At 41.2% G+C, this 19,755-nt stretch overlaps 1 protein-coding gene across 6 annotated transcripts in view; it reads right to left on the bottom strand.

Annotated features, from left to right (window-relative positions):
* The window catches only part of SH3D19 (SH3 domain containing 19), a 126,385-nt gene that overhangs the window by 19,180 nt on the left and 87,450 nt on the right, over positions 1 to 19,755 (bottom strand). For 5 of the 6 annotated variants that reach the window (XM_045017735.1, XM_045017737.1, XM_045017740.1 and 2 more), the window contains 8 exons: positions 16,438 to 16,545; positions 12,262 to 12,374; positions 8,977 to 9,035; positions 5,421 to 5,685; positions 4,679 to 4,747; positions 4,371 to 4,511; positions 881 to 953; positions 337 to 467 (listed from right to left, as the gene is read on the bottom strand). In XM_045017735.1, the coding sequence (XP_044873670.1) occupies positions 337 to 467; positions 881 to 953; positions 4,371 to 4,511; positions 4,679 to 4,747; positions 5,421 to 5,685; positions 8,977 to 9,035; positions 12,262 to 12,374; positions 16,438 to 16,545 (959 nt within the window). The remainder of the gene's footprint in view (positions 1 to 336; positions 468 to 880; positions 954 to 4,370; positions 4,512 to 4,678; positions 4,748 to 5,420; positions 5,686 to 8,976; positions 9,036 to 12,261; positions 12,375 to 16,437; positions 16,546 to 19,755) is intronic. The other variant, XM_045017734.1, reaches the window with a different exon arrangement.

Below are 19,755 nucleotides of genomic sequence, written 5' to 3' on the forward strand. Positions count from 1 at the left end.
AAATAATCTGCTCTGTAACACCAGGGAAACTCCCATGGGAATTTGCCCAGATGAAAGAACAGAATCTGGTCGGGGTGATTTATAAGCATTTCTTAAGTAACAGCTGCAATTCTCTCACTTGACTTTAAATTAACATGAGAATCATACCTATAATGGTTGGGCAGAGTTGCAAGATTAAGTAGATTTCTAATATCACACAAACAAACTGATCTCTCTTCTGTGCAAAATTTATCTAGATAACAAGTGGAATAAAATGCACAGGAGAGAAGGTAAATTAGGCCTTGATCATGAACATGAGTGGAACCCGCTATATTTCAGTGGAAATGGGCTACATACAATCACTTTAACGAAGTTGGCAGGAAACATCCCTGTGCGATTCCCGAGTTTTCCTCTGTACCACTCATTATCTATTTTCTCCAGAAGATAAACAGTCTCTCCAGAATGGAGGTCCAAATCATCAGCATGCTCTGTAAGACAGCATCATTTCAGTTACAGTCAGTGTCAAATGCAGTGAATTTCTCTGAGTAAAAGCTTATTAAATATACACCATACCCAAAAGTTGAATCAGTTTTAAAAAGTCTTTATTAACATGGCTACACGGTTTGACATGTAAGCTTTAACTCAAAATTGGTCTGAGCTAAAACCATGGATCAGAACATCCACACATTCAGGGTAAGTCTGGATCCAAACTTAGCAACTTGGGCTCTGCAATTGTACCACATTTCAAATTCCTGTGAAAATCAAAACGCTACATGCCTTTTAAACCTGTGTTCCAAAGAACAGAAAAAAAAGTTTTGACTATTTTCTTCTCTGCTTTGGAAGCACATTTTACACTATTAGTCAAACTATACACTTATTAGTATTATTTATGTGCACTCACCTGCTGGAAAATCATGCAGCACTACAGCATGAGGAGCACTTTTGCCAGAAACCCTCTGAATATTGTTTGAATCCTTACAAAAAACACAAGAAATTTAGAAATTATGAAAGATATTAACATGAACATTCTATTATTAATTCGGAAAGATATTTTTGGTTTTGGACACAATTCTGTCGTGCATGTATGATTCCTAACTGCCACCTTTAAAGAAATGGGCCTGATTCTTCTCTCACTTATACTGGTTTAAATCAAAAGTAATTCCATTGAATGCAGTCACCCGGGTGTAGAACCAATTTAAATGAGAGGAAAATTGATGCAGTGTATTCATAGCCACTATCTCTTATCCAACTGTATTACAACAATTTTGAGTTTTGCAGCACACTCTATCTGGAGACTTTTGCCACGTTATTCTGATGGTACTGCCTTTATACCCCTTAAAACCTCCATAGCCCTTTTCTGTCATAGTAATGACTCTCACAGTAACTTTCCTTCTTCTCGGAGCACCAGACTTTGCTGGTTGATGGCACTTATATCTTCCCCCCTTTTTGTTTTTGGCCATCAGCTATGTCATCTCCATAACGTATTTGGCTCATGAAGTGTTAATCTAGAGGTTTTTCTACATTGTAGTGCAAATAAAGATACTCTACTGATAAGATTTGATTGGGGCTGTGCATGATATTCAATGTAAAACTAAACATAGATATTAAATTTCAACATTGGCAGTTTTTTGAGTTTGCAGATTCTGTGAACATTATTATATCAGTGAAATTTTGGTTAAGTTGGGGGTGCATTTTTATATTAACTAGTTCCTTTTCTATACTAGGAAAATTTTCTAAAAAATTTCTCACTGTTTCTAACATCAGTTCGGCTGAACAAATTTTAGCAACACTGTGATCCCTAGTATAGATAGGATATCAGCTGTCCACATATTAAACATCACATCAGTTATGCTCAGAGCTGTTCATATAAATGAAGTTTCCCTAGGGCAGACAAAATGTTTTCATGCATTTTGAAACTCTGGTGAATTTTGCGCTGGGATTGGCTGCATGGTTAAAGTCAAATAGCTGTAGTCATATGATATTCCTGCTGGTTTCCTGATTGGCTAAGCACCCGTAGGTGCTTGAATCGGGGTCAGCAGAAGTCATTCTGACTTATTTTCTCAGGGCTTGTCTACAGTACAGCATTCAACTAGTTGCGCTTCAGTTGCTTGTATTGCACCAATTGAAGCACCAGTGATTGTCTCCATGACTATGAGCTGCCAATGTGATATGCCCATAAAAAAAGCTAATGCGGATTTAGGATGCATCAGGCGAGGTATTTCCAGCAAAGATAAGGAGGTGTTAGTACCGTTATATAAGGCACTGGTGAGACCTCATCTGGAATACTGTGTGCAGTTCTGGTCTCCCATGTTTAAGAAGGATGAATTCAAACTGGAACAGGTTCAGAGACGGGCTACTAGGATGATCCGAGGAATGGGAAAACCTGTCTTATGAAAGGAGACTGAAAGAGCTTGGCTTGTTTAGCCTAACCAAAAGAAGGTTGAGGGGTGATTAATATTAGGGAGGGAGAGGAATTATTTAAGCTTAGTAACAATGTGGACACAAGAACAAATGGATATAAACTGGACACTAGGAAGTTTAGACTTGAAATTAGACGAAGGTTTCTAACCATTAGAGGAGTGAAGTTCTGGAACAGCCTTCCAAGGGGAGTAGTGGGGGCAAAAGACATATCTGGCTTTAAGACTAAGCTTGATAAATTTATGGAGGGGATGGTATGATGGGATAGCCTAATTTTGGCAATTAATTTGGCAATTGATCTTTGATTATCAGCAGGTAAGTATGCCCAGTGGTCTGTGATGGGATGTTAGATGGGTTGGGATCTGAGTTACTACAGAGAATTCTTTCCTGGGTGCTGGCTGGTGAGTCTTGCCCACATGCTCAGGGTTTAACTGATCGCCATATTTGGGGTCGGGAAGGAATTTTCCTCCAGGGCAGATTGGCAGAGGCCCTGGAGGTTTTTCACCTTCCTCTGCAGTATGGGGCATGGGTCACTTTCTGGAGGATTCTCTGCAGCTTGAGGTCTTCAAACCACAATTTTGGGACTTCGATAACTCAGACATAGGCTAGGGGTTTGTTATAGAAGTGGATGGGTGGGATTCTGTGGCCTGCATTGTGCAGGAGGTCAGACTAGATGATCATAATGGTCCCTTCTGACCTTAAAGTCTATGAGTCTAGTCACTCTCAACTATTTTAAGGTTCGTCCTTAAGTCCACACTAAATCAGCCCTAAACCAATTAGAGTGGGCTATCAAAAATTCATTCATAAATTTCATAGATTTTAAGGCCAGAAGGAGCCATTGTGACAGTCTGACCTCCAGCATTCAAAGCTGGCAAACCTTAGTCCACCAGCTGAGAGCCCCCATTCTGCCCTTTCAGCAATGCGCCCCACAATGCGCCTACTCAGAAATACCCTCCCAGTCATACCTCCACCCCTGCAGTGCAGGTCCTCACATAGTGATCTAACCGTGGATTGCAAACTGAGACTACCTCAGCCCACCTGTGATTCATCAGAGTGAGATCATCAGCTAGTAGCCCATCAGTGGTTCACTAGTTAAGGAGCAGTACATTGCTGGAGGAATGTGCATATATAGAAGTTGCATGGAGTGTGCCTTGGAAGAGCATGGCTGGGGTACGGGGGAGATTCCATAGTAGGGGGTATCGCAACAGAGAGAGAGAGAGCACTGACTCAGATGATGATCCAAAAATGTTGGGAGAATGGCTTTTCTGAGTAGACTGGAGTAAGTTTATAGGGGAAATATCACAAAAACTGAATATTAATCTACCTCTCACCCCCTGGTAGAAGGATTTCAACTCGCTGCCTTGGCTGATGAAGTGAGGGCTGATGAATAATTGCTTTGTTTGAATGTAATTCAATGCAATACAAAGAGTACATAACATGAACACAGTGCAAAAACTGAGCAATGTGAATTACAATGTACTGGAACATAACATAAGAACAGTCATACTGGGTCAGACCAAAGGTCCATCTAGCCCAGTATCCTGTCTTCAGACAGTGGCCAATGCCAGGTGCCCCAGAGGGAGTGAACCTAACAGGTAATGATCAAGTGATCTCTCTCCTGCCATCCATCTCCACCTTCTGACAAACAGAGTCTAGGGACACCATTCCTTACCCATTGTGGCTAATAGCCCTTAATGGACTTAACCTCCAAGAATTTATCCAGTTCTCTTTTAAACGTTGTCATAGTCCTATTAAGAATAAATGTATTCTTAATATGTGTTAAATAAGAAATGCACACGTTTGATAAAATCAATGTGCTGCTGAGAGCTTGGAGTTGCTATTCTTATTATTAATCATTTTACCACAGTTGGGCCCTGAAACGTGCGAAGCACTGTACAAATGCATAGCAAGGCACAATCCCTGCACAGACGAGTTTACCATCTAAAAAGATTTAATGAATTCTTAATGTTTACCTTTTGCTTGCTTTTAAGACGCTCATCTAGGTGGGTGATTATCTTCATATGAGACAAGTGCACTTTGCCGGTTTCCCCTCCCTTTTGGCACTTGAAGTAATTGCTGTCGATCTGCTCCAGCAGCACAAGAACATCCCCATGCTTTAAGGTACGGCAACATTTTTTGAAACCAAGAGATTTAATAAACCAATATTACATTTTTCAGAGTGTAACCTTTAAAGCTTAAAGCAGTTGATGCTTTAACATAATAAAAAACTAATGATTTAGTGTGTACCTGCAGAGAGAGAGAGAGAGAGAATTTCTTTTACCTTGCAGCCGAGTTCTCCAGGGTTTCTAGGAGAGAAATCTTCCTTGGCAATTCCATGAGGCACAGGCAGCTTAAACAGAAATCCAGACAAATTATTCACAAATTAAATGAACTCGCACACTCTAAACACCTGAAATTCATGCTGCATGATCACAAGAGCCTGTACAGCGATTCAATGTAATATAGATAAATCCATCTTTCCCTCCTATGTGTTTTGGCCACTGGACAAACAATTTAGGAAGAAATTTTCAAAGGTGTTTTTTATTATTAATTATTATTATTATTAAAGAAAATGGGTATTTACAACTTAACTGCCATTTGTGCCTTTGAAAAATATCACCTATACAATGCAAGTCAGAGTTTAAGGGTGCACAGAAGGGACAAGAGGCCTTTCCCTTATCTCAGTCCTTGCTCACCCCAGAGTGTAGCTTCCATATCCTCCTAGCACCCCAGATTCATTCACAAGACACCCGAAGGCTGTGGAGAAGGTCAGGAAGGAGGCAGAGCTATGACAGATAGATAGATAGATAGATAGATAGATAGATAGATAGATAGATAGATAGATAGATAGATAGATAGATAGATAGATAGATAGAAAAACAAACAACCCCCTCCCCCCACATGGAAATATGCTGAAGGTGAAGAGCAGCAGACTTCTCCCTCACAATAAAGCACCTTATACTCTGTACTGGAAACAGCTCTGTCCTATATGCAAAAGCCAGGCACAATATCTCCACTCTCACCATATATTTATTGTAGAGAGTGTGCCCTGGTTTAGGTCGAGGTGGTAATGCTGGGTCTTGATTTTTTAAAACTTGACTCTTTGCTCTCTTGACTCCCATTCCAAACATGTCATGTCTTTTATGGAGTGTCAGGTCAGACGAGGATCGGCAAAAACGGTCCTTTTGGGAAGAGGTCTTGGTTCCAAAGTGTTTTGGTGGAGGTGGCCTTCCAGGAATGCCTTTAGGTGGAGGCAGTCTAGCTGGTACAATTTTTCCATCCACAGGCCTAGAGATTGGTTGAATGATCAAAGAAGTGTGCATTTTAAACGAGCATATATACCCCCCCCCAATCTCTGAGACAGCCACACAGAATTCAATAGGGAAATAAGATTAATTGAAACAGGAAGAACAATACAGTAGAATTTGGATTATTTGAAGCTCTCTGGAAACACCTGAAACCTCTGGATAATTGAGGGAATTGAATAATCAAGGAAGCCTTCTCAGTAGGGTTCCTTGACTGCAGATTTCAAATCTTGCTGGCCAGTTCCAATTACAGGGAGCTGGCTGGCTGACTTCCCTAGGGCCCTCTAACTAGGTGAGACTTCAGCCAGGCCACCTACCATTAAAAAGCTTTGTCCAGAGCGGAAGTGCTTTGAATGAGGTGCTTTAGCTGAAGACCTGTTGAGCACTCACCTGGATTTAGGAAATCAATCTGACTCATTTCTTAGGATCTCACTTATCTGAAACATCCTGTCATGCAAACTGAATCATGCCACCAGCTAAACTGATGGGACAAGACCCTACTTTGGATAACAGGCATCATCAGCTTAATAGAACCATTTGCCACTTTTGTGAAATGAGATTATTCTGTACAGAAAGCTACATTCAGAATGTCCAGGCTTCCTGGTTAAATTCTAAGTATAAATTTTCAAAAGTGCCAAGTGACTTAGGATTCTAAGTCCCATTGAATGTCTTTAGGACTTAGACTCCTAAGTAACTTGTACACTTGAAAATGTACCACTACAAACACTGATAAAAAAGAACTAAAAAATGGTGCTGCCTGTACTGTGTGTTGTCAATTCTTGAGGGGGCCATTTAGGGAACTGGGGTAAAAATCTGTTTGGGGATTGGTCCTGCTTTAAGCCGGGGGTTGGACTAGATGACCTCCTGAGGTCCCTTCCAATCCTGATAGACTATGATTCTATTCACGGAGTGTGATTTTCAAAGGCTAAGAATGTGGCCAAATCAATAACTTGTGTACTCAAAGGTACCTCTCTTCTAAATAAGGACTGCTTTCCTGTCAAATTTCAGTTTTGTATCTCTAACTGGATAGGTACTAACGCTGTCCAAAAACAGGATTTTTTTTTTAAATAACGGAGAAATCTTTATGCAACCTTGACTATAGTGGCCCAGATATTAGAAACACCACAATATTACATGTTTCCGCTACAATTTACTCTGGCATTTTAAAAGAGGTTCATTAGTTCAACGCAAACAAGTATTCACAAGCATGAGTTCTCAAAAAGTCGTAATAACAATAAGCCACCACAAGGTATGTATTAATAGGCTTTTGGCCTGTGTGTCTGGTATTTTCAGCAAGTGCCTTCAACCACTCGAGAAGAGTATTAATAAGCTCATCAATGCACCCACCACGTGTTCCTTATTGCTATTACAATATGGGCTCTAGTCAATACACAGTTTTGTGAGGATTTATGCCAGATATCGTTCCATTATGAAAAAAGTCTTCTAAAAGAGTAAGTGAACATAGTAGGAAAATGGTTATATACATCTTTTCTCAACTATTTTGAATATATTTATTCTAACCCTTTCTCTCTTTTCTCAGAATTTCTTGGACCTTCACCTCCCTATTCTTGTTCCTCAGAAACCCAGCTATCATTTCAGCACCAGTTAATGTTCCTATGGCCCCCTTCAACTCACTTTAAAAAAAAAAAAAAAAGGAATGAGAGAAATCTTTTCATCTCTGTTCAGTTCCTCCCCCATCCCTAACTTTCCACAAATAAGCATTTTAAACTAAAATGACAAAAACAAAATTAGGACTGTTCCAAAACTGAACCACAAAAATAACCAGACTCTCTGCCCACTTTTTGTGAGGAGATATTATCAAATATCCAGCCTAAGAGATCTCATGTCTGGAAAATCACAGGGTTGTTATTAATCATAGGTCTTCTGTGAACTTGAGCTGAAAGGGAGGGGACAGAATTTCTATCTATTGGGTTCATGGAGAACATAAGGGAGAGGTCAAGAGTGATCTAAAACTAAATTAAGGCAAAAAGTGATACACATATAAAGAGAAACAATGAGTTATCTCAATTGCTCTCAAGGCAACTCTTCTTATAATCACTCTAACATTAGGAGATCCACTTAAACGTTCATAACAGAAATAGAGCTTTATCATCATGATACCGTAAGCAGAGTCAATTCAGTTCCAGGATCAGCTCAAGCATTCTGATATAGGAAGGGGGAGAGGGTGACACAGTAAAACTTTGTGCTTTGGTATCAGTGCCTAGGTGGCCTGGGCTTATCAGTAGATCTTCTACCACTCACCAACCTGTCCCTGACAGTCAGTGGAGCCCTGGTCCAGGGCTGGCCTACTTCCTTTTGCCTGTGGGTGCTACTTCTCTTCCTGTTGCTGAAGGGGTTAGGGAGGCTGTCGCTCCTCCCACAGTTCCACTAGGGTCTCGGGACTGAAGAGTAAGCAAACAGTGGAGGTACTGTACATCAGTGGTTCTCAAAGCTGGTCCACCGCTTGTTCAGGAAAAGCCCCTGGCGGGCCAGGCTGGTTTGTTTACCTGCTGGATCTGCAGGTTCAGCCAATCGCGGCTCCCATTGGCCACAGTTCCCCGCTCCAGGCCAGTGGGGGTCTGTGGGAAGCAGTGGCCAGCACATCCCTTGGCCCGCGCCACTTCCTGCAGCCCCCATTGGCCTGGAGCAGCAAACCACGGCCAGTGGGAGCCGCGATCGGCCGAACCTGTGGACGCGGCAGGTAAACAAACTGGCCCGGCCCGCCAGGATATTTCCCTGAACAAGTGGCGGACGGGCTTTGAGAACCACTGCTGTATATAACGCATCTAGAGCTTCAGAAAGACGGCTGACCTGGCACCTTTCATCTTCAGCAACAATTCTTAGAAAGGCAACTGCCCCCTCTTTGCTCTCACAGCCCAAGCCCAGCCACAAGAGCAAGTGAAGATAGCTGTTGATGATCTTTTCTGTGGAGGAGAGGATGGTCTCCAGCTCTATCTGCTTTCAGTTATGGGCGAAGGGGCTAAAGCTGAGAGAACAGAGTGGCAGTCAAACAATAAGAGAAGAGCTGAGTTGCAATCTTTCTAAAGGCTTCCCTTCTCCAGCATACCAATTAGCCACAATGTGGTGTGCATTAGTTGGCTATTGGTGCATGCCTAATTATTAGTGATTGTATCAAAAGCACAACTTACACAAGCTGTCTTACTACTGTCTTAATAATATACAGTTGATAAGTATGCATACTAGACCGACTAAGCAAACCAACCCAGTAGCTAATCTCAGACCCCTGAAATTGTTACTTAGAAATTCTACTCACCTAGGGGGCAACACAGGCTCTGTCCAAGAAGTGCCTGTTGGATCTGAATGTTCAGATTCCTACAAGAACACAAAAATGTGATTTTAGTTTATGTAAGAGACATTAACAGGTTACCGTTTAAAAAGATGCCTTTCTTATTTAAATTATACTAAACAAAGAAGAACTTCAAATCAGAGGCCAAAGGAAGTCCATCAACAGGAACTTTTTAGGGCAATGCTGTATAAGAATATATTAATAGGAGCCATGGGATGAATTTAAGAAGGGGAAAATTTAGGCTGAATAGCAGGAAAGTTGTAAATATGATAAATCTTAGCTTGAGGGATAATATTTCTCTCTCAAAAAATGTGGTGGGAGCACCGTCACTGCGGACATATAAAAAGTAGACTGAACAATGCACTAGAAAAAATATTGTATGGAAGAAACCTGCACTGGCAGGGGATGGACTAGATCAGAATTGTGTTGTCTCTTGCAGTTACTTGACTCTTCTACATTCTCTTTCAGACAATGGCTCTCTTTGTCATGCAGCTAATTGGGTGATCATTTCTTCTTATTAATAATTATTGGTATTACCATAGTGTGTAGGACTCCTAGTCATGGACCAGGACCCCATTGTCCTAGGTGTTTTATAAACACATCATAAAGACACAGTCTCTGCCCCAAAGAGCTTACAATCTAAGTGTAAGACAACAGACAAGAGAGGGATCCAGACAGATGGGGGAATACAAGAAAACAATGAGTCTATTAATATTGGTCAGCATGATGGTCAGCCTAACGGTTGTCAAGTTTTTTGTAGACATCACGGCAAATGAGAGTTTCAAGGAGGGATTTGAAGGAGGATAATGAGTTAGTTTTGCAGGTGTTTATGGGGAGCTACTGCAAAGTGTGAGGGGCAGCATAAGAGAAGCACTTGTTTGAAAATTTATCAAATGGGTGATGGAGGCTGGCATCATGGCCTGATTGAAGGCAGGAGTTGACTTTTCAATACTGAATGAAAGATAATAGGTAGGGTGGGGATAGGTGGTGAAGGGCCTTGAAAGTGAAGACAAGTAGCTTAGATTTGATAGGATAGAGAAGGGGGTGCCTGAGGAGGGATGCAAAGAGAGGGATGACACAGTCAAAGCAATGGGCTAGGAAAGTGATTTTGCAGCAGCATTCTCAATGGATATGAGCAGTGCAAGACTGTATTTGTCAAGGCCAGAAAGAAGGATGTTGCAGCAATTTAGATGTGAAATGGTGAGAGCCTGGACAAGAGTTTTAGCTGTGTGGATGAATATGAAAGGCCATATCTTAGAGACATTATGCAGAAAGAATCTGCAAGACTTAGACATAGCCTGGATGTGAGCACCTCAAAGGAGGTCTGAGCTGAAGATGACTACCCAAGTTATGGGCCTGAGTGACAGGCGAGATAGTGGTATTACCCACAGTGATCAAGAAAGGGGACCTGGGTGGGGGGAGATTAAGAGCTCTGTTTTAGCCATATTGAGCTTGGCAGCTAGACATCCATGAGGAGATGTCAGAGAGACAGGCCAAGATTTTAGTTTGGACAGAAGGAGGCAGATCTGGAGTAGAGAGGTAGCTCTGTGAGTTGTCAGCATAGAAATGGTAGTTGAATTTGTGTTGGTGGATGAGATTACCCAGAAATAAGGTATAAAGGGAGAAGAGAAGGAAACCAAGAACAGAGCCCTGTGGAGCCCTCATGGAAAGCCAGAGGGGGGATCCACTGAAGGAGCAATTAAGAAAAGACCAAGTCACAGGAGCCAAGTGAGAACAAATTATCAAGAAGAGCCTGGTCCACTGTGTTGAAGGTGGCTGGTAGGTCAAGAAGGATGAGGATGGAGTAGTGGTTTTGAGCCCTGACTAGGAAGAAGTGTTTAGAAACTTTGGTGAGAGCAGTTTCAGTGGAGTGCAAGGCATGGAAGCTGGATTGGAGAGAGTCTAGGCAGGAACTGGGGGAGAGGAGCTCCAGACTGTGATTGTAAGTAATGCATTCAGTGATCTTAGAGATAAAATGGGAGAAGGGGGGCAGTAATTGGAGAGGCAGGTGGGATCAAGCGTGGGTTGTTTTTTTAAGAGAGGAGAGACTAAACCATGCTTGTATTGTGAAGAGAAACATCCAGAAGCAATTGAGAGGTTAAGGAGAAGAGTAAGGGAGAGGATGAGAGTAGGCATGAAGAAAATCAGGAGATGAGATGGAGTCTCTCAGGCAAGTGGAGGGGTTAGAGGAAGAGAGCGGATAAGAAACTTCTGAATCTATGACAATGGAGAAGAGAATCAAAGCAAGGGGAAGAGAAGGCAAGACATTGCTTTTTATTTTGCCTTTCTAAGCCACGTCCTTTGACAGATTACTTAGTGCTAAAGAAATCTCTGTAATTTGAGGGTTTGTATCTTTGCTATAATGGCCTACGATGCTTTGCAGTCATTCACAGGGGTGCAGGAATTCCATGCCTGATGGTGCTCTGTCTGCTGTTTCTTGTTCAGACAAAGCGTTCATATGCACCTTTTGGTTTCATCTCTTTTCTGCTTGTTGTTTTAGCTGATTTCTCTTCCATTTTTGCCATCAAAACTATAGATTTAGACTTTTTTCCCCTGCATTTTCAAAGTTTTTCCTCAAATAAATCTGAGTGAAATGGGTCACAGCTCATGGGGTGTGCAGAATCCCCATTTCCACAGCTTTGTGGGACGTACTAGTATCTCCTGCTACTAGCACGTCACTGATCATGAGTGAAAAGTACAGGAGATGCATTTGAGAATAAACTATTGTTCTCAGGCTCTGGATAAACTAGTGGAAAATGTCTATATAATACAGCCAGAGGTGAGAAAAGGGTGCTGTCAAGTTCCCCTTTATCATCGGAAACAATTTTTTTCCTCTCAGACTGGCATATAGACAGAGAGGAGCCTCCTTTCTGAAGACAGAGGATGCACTTTCAGAGGGCTATGTGGGAATTTGGCCTTGTCAGTCCTATCAGTTTAATGCCCTCTGCAAGACTTTGAAAGTTTACCCCAGGGAGCATGACTACAACTACTAAAGTACAGAAAACAAAAGATAAACATGATCAAAGCATAACAAAGTATAAATCTAAATCAACCAAGTGTTTTCCAGCACTGACAACAACCTAAATGATGTAGCCTGATTAAAAAATAAAATATGGAAGAAAAACATATGAAATGCCTTATAATTGTGAGTAACATTTTCACTCCCCAAATGACTTATTTCACAATGAGCAATTTGTTACAAGAGACTGTTTGCTTTGCTAACCAAAAGGATGTATTACAGATACAACTTACCCTTTTTCTTGTTTGTTTGGCATTACTAGGCTTTCCAGCAACAATCCCAGAGGTGTTCCCAATTGGTTTTTCGGCAGGAAGAGGTGGAGGGATATGTGGAACTTCATTTAAAGCTGGAAAAGTATTAAATTGTAAATCGAATAAGTTCTTTGAAGGGACCAAAAGGGAGTGTAAAAAAACCCAGATATTAACAATCAAAATGGATTCCCCAACACCTCTTTGTGAACGCAACTCCTTTAGCCTGTGCAGGTAGGATATGAGCAGGAGTACTGGAAAATACGGAGGACATGCATAGGACACGTCCCCATTTTGCGGAACATTGTAGGAGTACTTTCCTTATTGCGTAACCAATCTTCCTTTAAATCCAAGGACACTGGCTTTTTCCTCAGCTGTTCAAGTACAGTGAGGTTAGGGCAGTCTGGACAGAGTCTAGTGTGGTAGAAGAGAGAGAGCAGGAGTGAAGAGAGGCAGGTATGGTTGAGGGATTCATCTCTAGTCCATCAATAAAAGCCACTAAAAAGAATTTAATGAGTCCACACCATTGGCTTTAAATGCACTCTCTGACTGAAATCTGTTAAATGTTTGCATAAATTCTGCCAATATACTTATCCATAATGCATCTGTACGGACTGGGACATTTTTCAACCTATTTTACAGGGTATTTGTGTATTCAAATGACGCACCCAACAAAGTCTGAGGCACTTCTTTAAACCTGCTGGGCTTCTACCCATGCTCAGAACCATGTAAAAAATGCTTATTGTCAGCCTAGACAATCTAAACATTTAAAATCTTTTAAAATTATTTTTAAAAAGACCAAGTGAAAAGTTACCATCCAAATGAAGGCCTAGAGTCTTATCTTATGAATCAGCTGCTCGCTGTATGAAAGGAGCTCTTAGGAGAGAATGTGGGGTTATTTTATTTAGCATAGAACATTTATTTGTATCTCAGTGACCTGAAAGTCTGGATTGGAATTTAAAACAAACAAACAAACAACCCCAAAGGTGAATCCATCCATTAGACCAGTGGTTCTCAAAGTCGGTCCACCACTTGTACAGGGAAATCCCCTGGCTGCCTGGGCCAGTTTGTTTACCTACCACGTCCGCAGGTTTGGCTGATCGCGGTTCCCATTGGCCACAGTTCACCGTTCCAGGCCAATGGGGGCTGCCAGCACATCCCTCGGCCCGCGCCGCTTCCCACAGCCCCCATTGGCCTGGAGCAGCGAACCCATGGCCAGTGGGAGCCACAATCGGCCGAACCTGTGGACGTGGCAGTTAAACCGGCCTGGCCCAGCCCGCCAGAGGCTTTCCCTGGACAAGCGGCAGACCGACTTTGAGAACCACTGCCTTAGACACTGAGTATTTGGAGACTGAGCCAAGAAGAGGTAAGTTAATAAAGCTTTCTTGCTTATCTAAGCCAGTGTGATGGGGACTAAAAGAAGGATTAACTGCAAGAGAGAAATCTCTTCTTAACATTCCTCACTGATTTAAAAAGAGCATTAGAGATTTATTTTTTACACACCACTTTCAAATCCTGATACAGATACAGATGGCCTAGTTTTCTGCTCACATCCCTTCCACAAACAATATTGCCAAATCAGAAGACAGATGATGTTTTCATCTCTGTTTCTTTTCGGGTTTTACACTTGGGGGGAGCAGCTTTAACTCCCAATTGGACCTCCACAGAAGCTCAGTTACTGGGAGTTGCTGAAAGGAGGTGCTGAATCAGTAAGTTCCTAAGCACCTGGCCCTTTCCTTTTTTATTTTGACAGTGCTATTCATTTGTTGTGCTGTGTTGGCTTCCTACAGGAGCCATCTCCCTCCATAGCAAGTGGGGCTGAGGTCACCTTGAACCACTCCTGCCTGATCTTTTCTGGTGGCAGGGCACTCCAACGAGGTTTAGTCCAGCCCAGTCTCCTCATGATGACAAGGCCTTTGTGTAGCTACAACTGAGTCAGACTGAAACCCATGACAGCCTAGGGTTTGTTTGGATTTTTTTGTCTCCTTCTTCTGAAGCATCAGGGATGACCACGGCAGGAGATGGGTCACTGGAAGGGGTGGGCTTCGAGGCGATACTGAGAATTCTCTCTTCCGGGAGCATGGCTGGCTGGTTCTTGTTCACATGTTCAAAGTCTAATTGATCATCATATGTGAGGTCAGGAAGGAATTTTCTCTCAGGTCAGACTGGCAAGGATCTTGGGGAGAGGGAGGGAAGGGGTTTGCCTTTCTCTGCAGCATGTGGGCACAGGACATTTGCCAGGGTTATCTGGGTATTATCTCACTAAATCAATTCTCTGACATTGGTGCTCCTCAGTCCCTCCTGTTCTTTCCCCGTAGGACATAACAGTTTAGTCTCCTGAAGGCTGTAATATGTCGTTCCAAATTTGGTTGTTGGGCTTGGCATAGGGGTGGCTGAGTAGCATTGGTGGCCTGGTCAGAATGGATGATCTGGTGGTCCCTTTTGGCCTTAAGCTCTATGACTCTAAGGCTACATCTACACTATGAGCTAGGGGTGTGATTCCCAGCTCACATATACATATAAGTAGCAGTATAGCCTGGGTAGTGGCAGCGGAGGCATGGCTTAGCTATGCTGAGTACGTATTCACCAGCTTCAGGCGGGTTTGTACTTGGCATGGTAAGTCGTGCCTCTGCTACTGCTACCTGTGCTACCGCAGCTACACTGCTACTTATACTCGTGGATATACTCAAGGAGAGCTAGCACGAGCATGTGTATATGAGCAGGGAAAAATCACACTCCTAGCTCACAGTGTGGACGTAGCCTTAGGTTTTGCAACAGCTCACATTTGACAATAGGGATAATTGGCTCCACTCTGGGATCTGAAGAGCTTCAGAGGCCACTCTGCTTACTGGGAACCCCACTTTCCCCCTTTAGCTCCATCTCTTTCCTAGTTGCAGTATCTCGCTGAGTGGCTCTTCACACCTCTCTACCAACTGACAGAACATGACTGAAGCCCCTTGAGGGCAGTTCAGTTGCCGCAAGAGAGCAGCATGGGGCTGTATTATTTGTCTTGCAGCTAAAGAAGAAAAAATCTGTCTGGACATGCATATTAACAATTGAGACCTGGGAATTACATTGGGAAGGTGGAACACACCTATCTGCCTTCATTAGACAGGCTCTTACAGCTGAGGGTACATGTGACTGTGCAAACCAAAAAGGTTATTACAAATTTTGATATATATATATATATATTTTTTTTTACAACTTTTCTCTTTATTTTTCTAACTATTTCCACCGTACTCCTTACCTAAAAAGCTAGAATTTCAGTAGAAAATTAAACACTCTTCAGGAAGTAGCGATGTTAATGTAAGGAGAGGCTAAAACACTACCAGCGGGACACTCTGCTACTACAAATTTGACACAGTGTAGAGGTATGTGGGTTTTGAGATGCTTTTAATAATCTCCTCTTGCGTTATTTCTCTCTTTTGCTTGTACTTTTGCTTGTACATAGTGTAGGGATGTGATGATTCCTCTGTTTTGGGAAGCAACCCCAGGGTGAAAATTTGTAGTTTACTAAATCTGAATCTTGGCAACATGCAATAAAGCACTCAGTAGATTGAAGATTTCAACACCAAGACATCTAATGTTTCTCCTCTGCAGCTTTCCAGCTTTGAGAGAGCTAATCAGTGCCAGTTCTTGGTGGCATGGGTTGGGAGATGGAAGATATTGTGGTTAATGGTCAAGATGGGACCAAAATGCCACATTTGGTATCCAAGGTTTGTGGTGCTATTTTTTTTTTTAATTTCTAAAAACACCAGCAAAATGCCAGTACTTGAACAGCTGTCGATTTTAGAGACAAAATGATTTCATCCCTATCAATATTAAGCAATGAAGTCATGTTTACATCTTTCTAGAAAACTAATGAACAGTTTAATACAAAAGATGTGTGCTTCAATAGGAGTGTCTACATTTGGTAGAGAAACTAATTTAGCACCTTTGTATTAAACTATTCTTTAATTATAGTTTTCTAGAAAGATGTAAACATGACTTCACTGTTTAATATTGACAGGGATGAAATTATTTTGGCTAAGATTTTTCTAGCTGTTAATGTAACTAGCTGTAGGTAATTCAGTATTTCAGTAGTGAATTCTGATAAAATGATTTCTTTATTGAACTCTATCTGAAAACTTCAGATAAGAAATAAAAGTGTGAAGGACTTACATTTCCCTGGTTTAGATGGGATTCTGATCACAGTAGGCTTTCGTGCTATAGCTGGTTGAACTGTCTGTTCCTTTGCAGGCTCATTTTTGGAGGGGAATTGAAAGGGATCTAATGAAAAAACACAACTTATTTAGCATGTATTTGTTAAACACACACCTTGACAGACACTTCATTCATTATTAACCAACTTGTATACTTCATGACTAAGGGAAAAATCACCATCTCAGTATTGAGAGACAATAAATATAGAGCAGGGGTTGGCAACCTTTCAGAAGTGGTGTGCCGAGCCTTCATTCATTCACTCTAATTTAAGGTTTTGCGTGCCAGTCATACATTGTAATGTTTTTAGAAGGTCTCTTTCTAGAAGTCTATAATATATAACTAAACTATTGTTGTATGTAAAGTAAATATGGTTTTTAAAATGTTTAAGAAGCTTCATTTAAAATTAAATTAAAATGCAAAGCCCCCCAGAGCAGTGGCCAGCCCCGGGCAGTGTGAGTGCCACTGAAAATCAGCTCGCGTGCCGCCTTCGGCACACATGCCATAGGTTGCCTACCCCTGATATAGAGCTAATGAAAGCAGATTACTCTGCCCTTAGTAAATAATGTACTTTTTTTCTAAATGTGCATTGAGAAGAGATTCAAAGATGAGTTAACTTAAACCATGTTCTAGATCAGTGGTTCTCAAACTATTGTACTGGTGACCCCTTTCACATAGCAAACCTCTGAGTGCAACCCCCCCATTGTAAATTAAAAACACTTGTTTATATATTTAACACCATTAGAAATGCTGGATGCAAAGCAGGGTTTGGGGTGGAGGCTGACAGCTTGCGACCCCTCCCATGTAATAACCTCACGACCCCTGAGGGTTCCCGACCCCCAGTTTGAGAACCCCTGTTCTAGATGCTTTCCAGGACTATTCAAATCATAGTCCAACAGCAATTGCTCCTCTGGATAACAATGATTTGGGAAGTCAGTACAGCTTTAGGGAAATATGTTCTAAAGCAGTTGCTCTGATATGCATACATAGCTGTGAATGTATCTGTAAGAGAGCTAAGTCATCACACAGAAGATAAAAGACCTACCGAAAACAAGCAACATATTCCATTGCAAATATTAGGCTCTGCTTACAAAGTCCTTTTGGTGCCCCCTCCATCTCTTAATAAGTGGCTAAGTCAGGTTTTCCTTGAAATTTGTGTTGCTTTTTTACAGATCATAATCCTGAAGTAATGGGGAAAGCTTGTCTTGTGGTTAAAACATAAGACTAGAGTCAGAGCTGGGTGCTATACCTGGCTATGTGACAGACATGCCTGGGTGACCCTGGGCAAATCACTCAACCTCTCTGGAGGTTCTCCATCTGTTTCTCCATCTGTAAAATGGGATTACTTTCCATGCTTAATAGGAAGTTAACACTTAATTGATTATGGTTTATGAATTGTTCAGATACCATGCAGAAGGCGGTCATAGAAATATATTGGGATAAACAAATAACTCCTATTCCGGCAGGACTCCTATTGCCTCCATGCCAAGGAGCATGTATCTATTTTAGATCCACTCCATATTATCAAGTACTATATCTTCCTCTGGCAGTATCTATCCCCATACACTAAGATGCCAACAATTACTGCACCATAATTGCACAAGATGGAAATGGGAGATGTATTCTGACCAACAAATTCACCATGACTCCCATCCACCATTCACACAGAAGCCCCTGCAAATCCGCACTGATCTCATGTGGTGGCCGTTTCAGATGTGTGCTAGCTAGCCAAGATGTTATTGAGTATCAGATGCACTTAAATAAGGAAGCACAGTGGGTGTTCCTTTAAATTCTCCAGTTTCTTCTTTTCACTGAAGGCAAGAAAGGACAAAATAGAATTAAAGGAAATGCACTCTGCACAAAATGACAGCCTCCCTGGGGTAAAATATAAAATCACTTCTTTAAGTTAACTGTTCAGAATTTATGTTAATAAAAGACTGTGGGAGGACAGCATTTCTTATAAAAAATAGTAAGTAACAGAATCTGATGCCGTTTACCAAGAAACTGAAATATTTGCTACTTGGAGATTTAAATTAGAGTTTTTAAACATAAAAAAAAATAATGTTTGCCTCTGAATGGTCTTGTTAAAAATCACGTTTTCATTTAAATGCTTTCAAATTTGGATTATGGATGGGGAGGGAGAGGAGGTATATTCTAACTACATCATTCCATTAAAAATAGGCCCAATTAAGATAATTTCACTTAGAGAATATCCCTATGGTAGTGTAGCCAGTTTATATATTAGAGCTGAACAGGTCACTCAACCCTCCCCTCCCCCCAATATATACTGTTTTGTACTGTGCATTTCATACAAATATCTACATCCACACATTGAGCCGTCTTTGTAAATGGGCATTTTGTTGAGGTTACTAAGAAGGATTTTTCAAAAGCTGTATATTGACACCCCAACCCTGCAAAGATATATGCAGAGTTAAGTCAAATGGGACTACTCATCCACTTAAAGTGAAGCTCATGCCTGCATTTTTATAGAATGGGGACATAGATTGTAACAAGCCCCTAGTTGTCAACAGTTTCCATTTTTCTCTCTCCACCCCCTTTAACAATATTTAGTGCTGTTCTAGAGAGACTGCTCTACACAGGTAACCCCAGAGAAAAAGTCACCATTAAATCTTCATCTGTGTGGTATTCGTCACAAGGTTAAGCACAGCATTTACGGAAACATGAATTTTCCACTCATTATCTTATGTTCAATAATACTATTGTCACCACATAATTAGTTTCAACTTCATTAACTTGTTTGTGTCATTTCTTTCCCCAGAGTTGTGTTAGTGAAAATTGTCTGGTAAACTACTATGCTGCTTTGTGTAATGGGACTGACAGCATATGGATATTTTTAAAGGTATTTAACAACAATTGGGCATGGTTTGAGCATGATTCAGAAAAGTGTGAAAATAGAAAATACATTCACAACTCCAGTAAATTAATTTTCTAGGGCATTCTTCATAACAGATAACACCAATATCAATAGACTGCTATCATTTTTTTTTAATAATCCTTTTATATTATTTTCACAGCCTGTATTTTCCTGAGTCTGACTTTTCTGTGACTGCAAATAAAAGAGTTTATTTTATAACCTCCGTTTGATAACATATTTCCCTACATATGTGCTTAAGTTAGGGAAAATGCAGTGTGCACCTGACTACCATATATATATTTTCTCTTGGTTCTACTGGCTTAGAGGAGACAGACATATTTCATTCAGCCCCATTTTATCATCTTTCATCCACACCAAAAAATAAAGGGATGATATAGCAGATA

Source organism: Mauremys mutica, chromosome 5, assembly GCF_020497125.1.
Source record: "Mauremys mutica isolate MM-2020 ecotype Southern chromosome 5, ASM2049712v1, whole genome shotgun sequence".
NCBI classification, from domain to species: Eukaryota; Metazoa; Chordata; order Testudines; family Geoemydidae; genus Mauremys; species Mauremys mutica.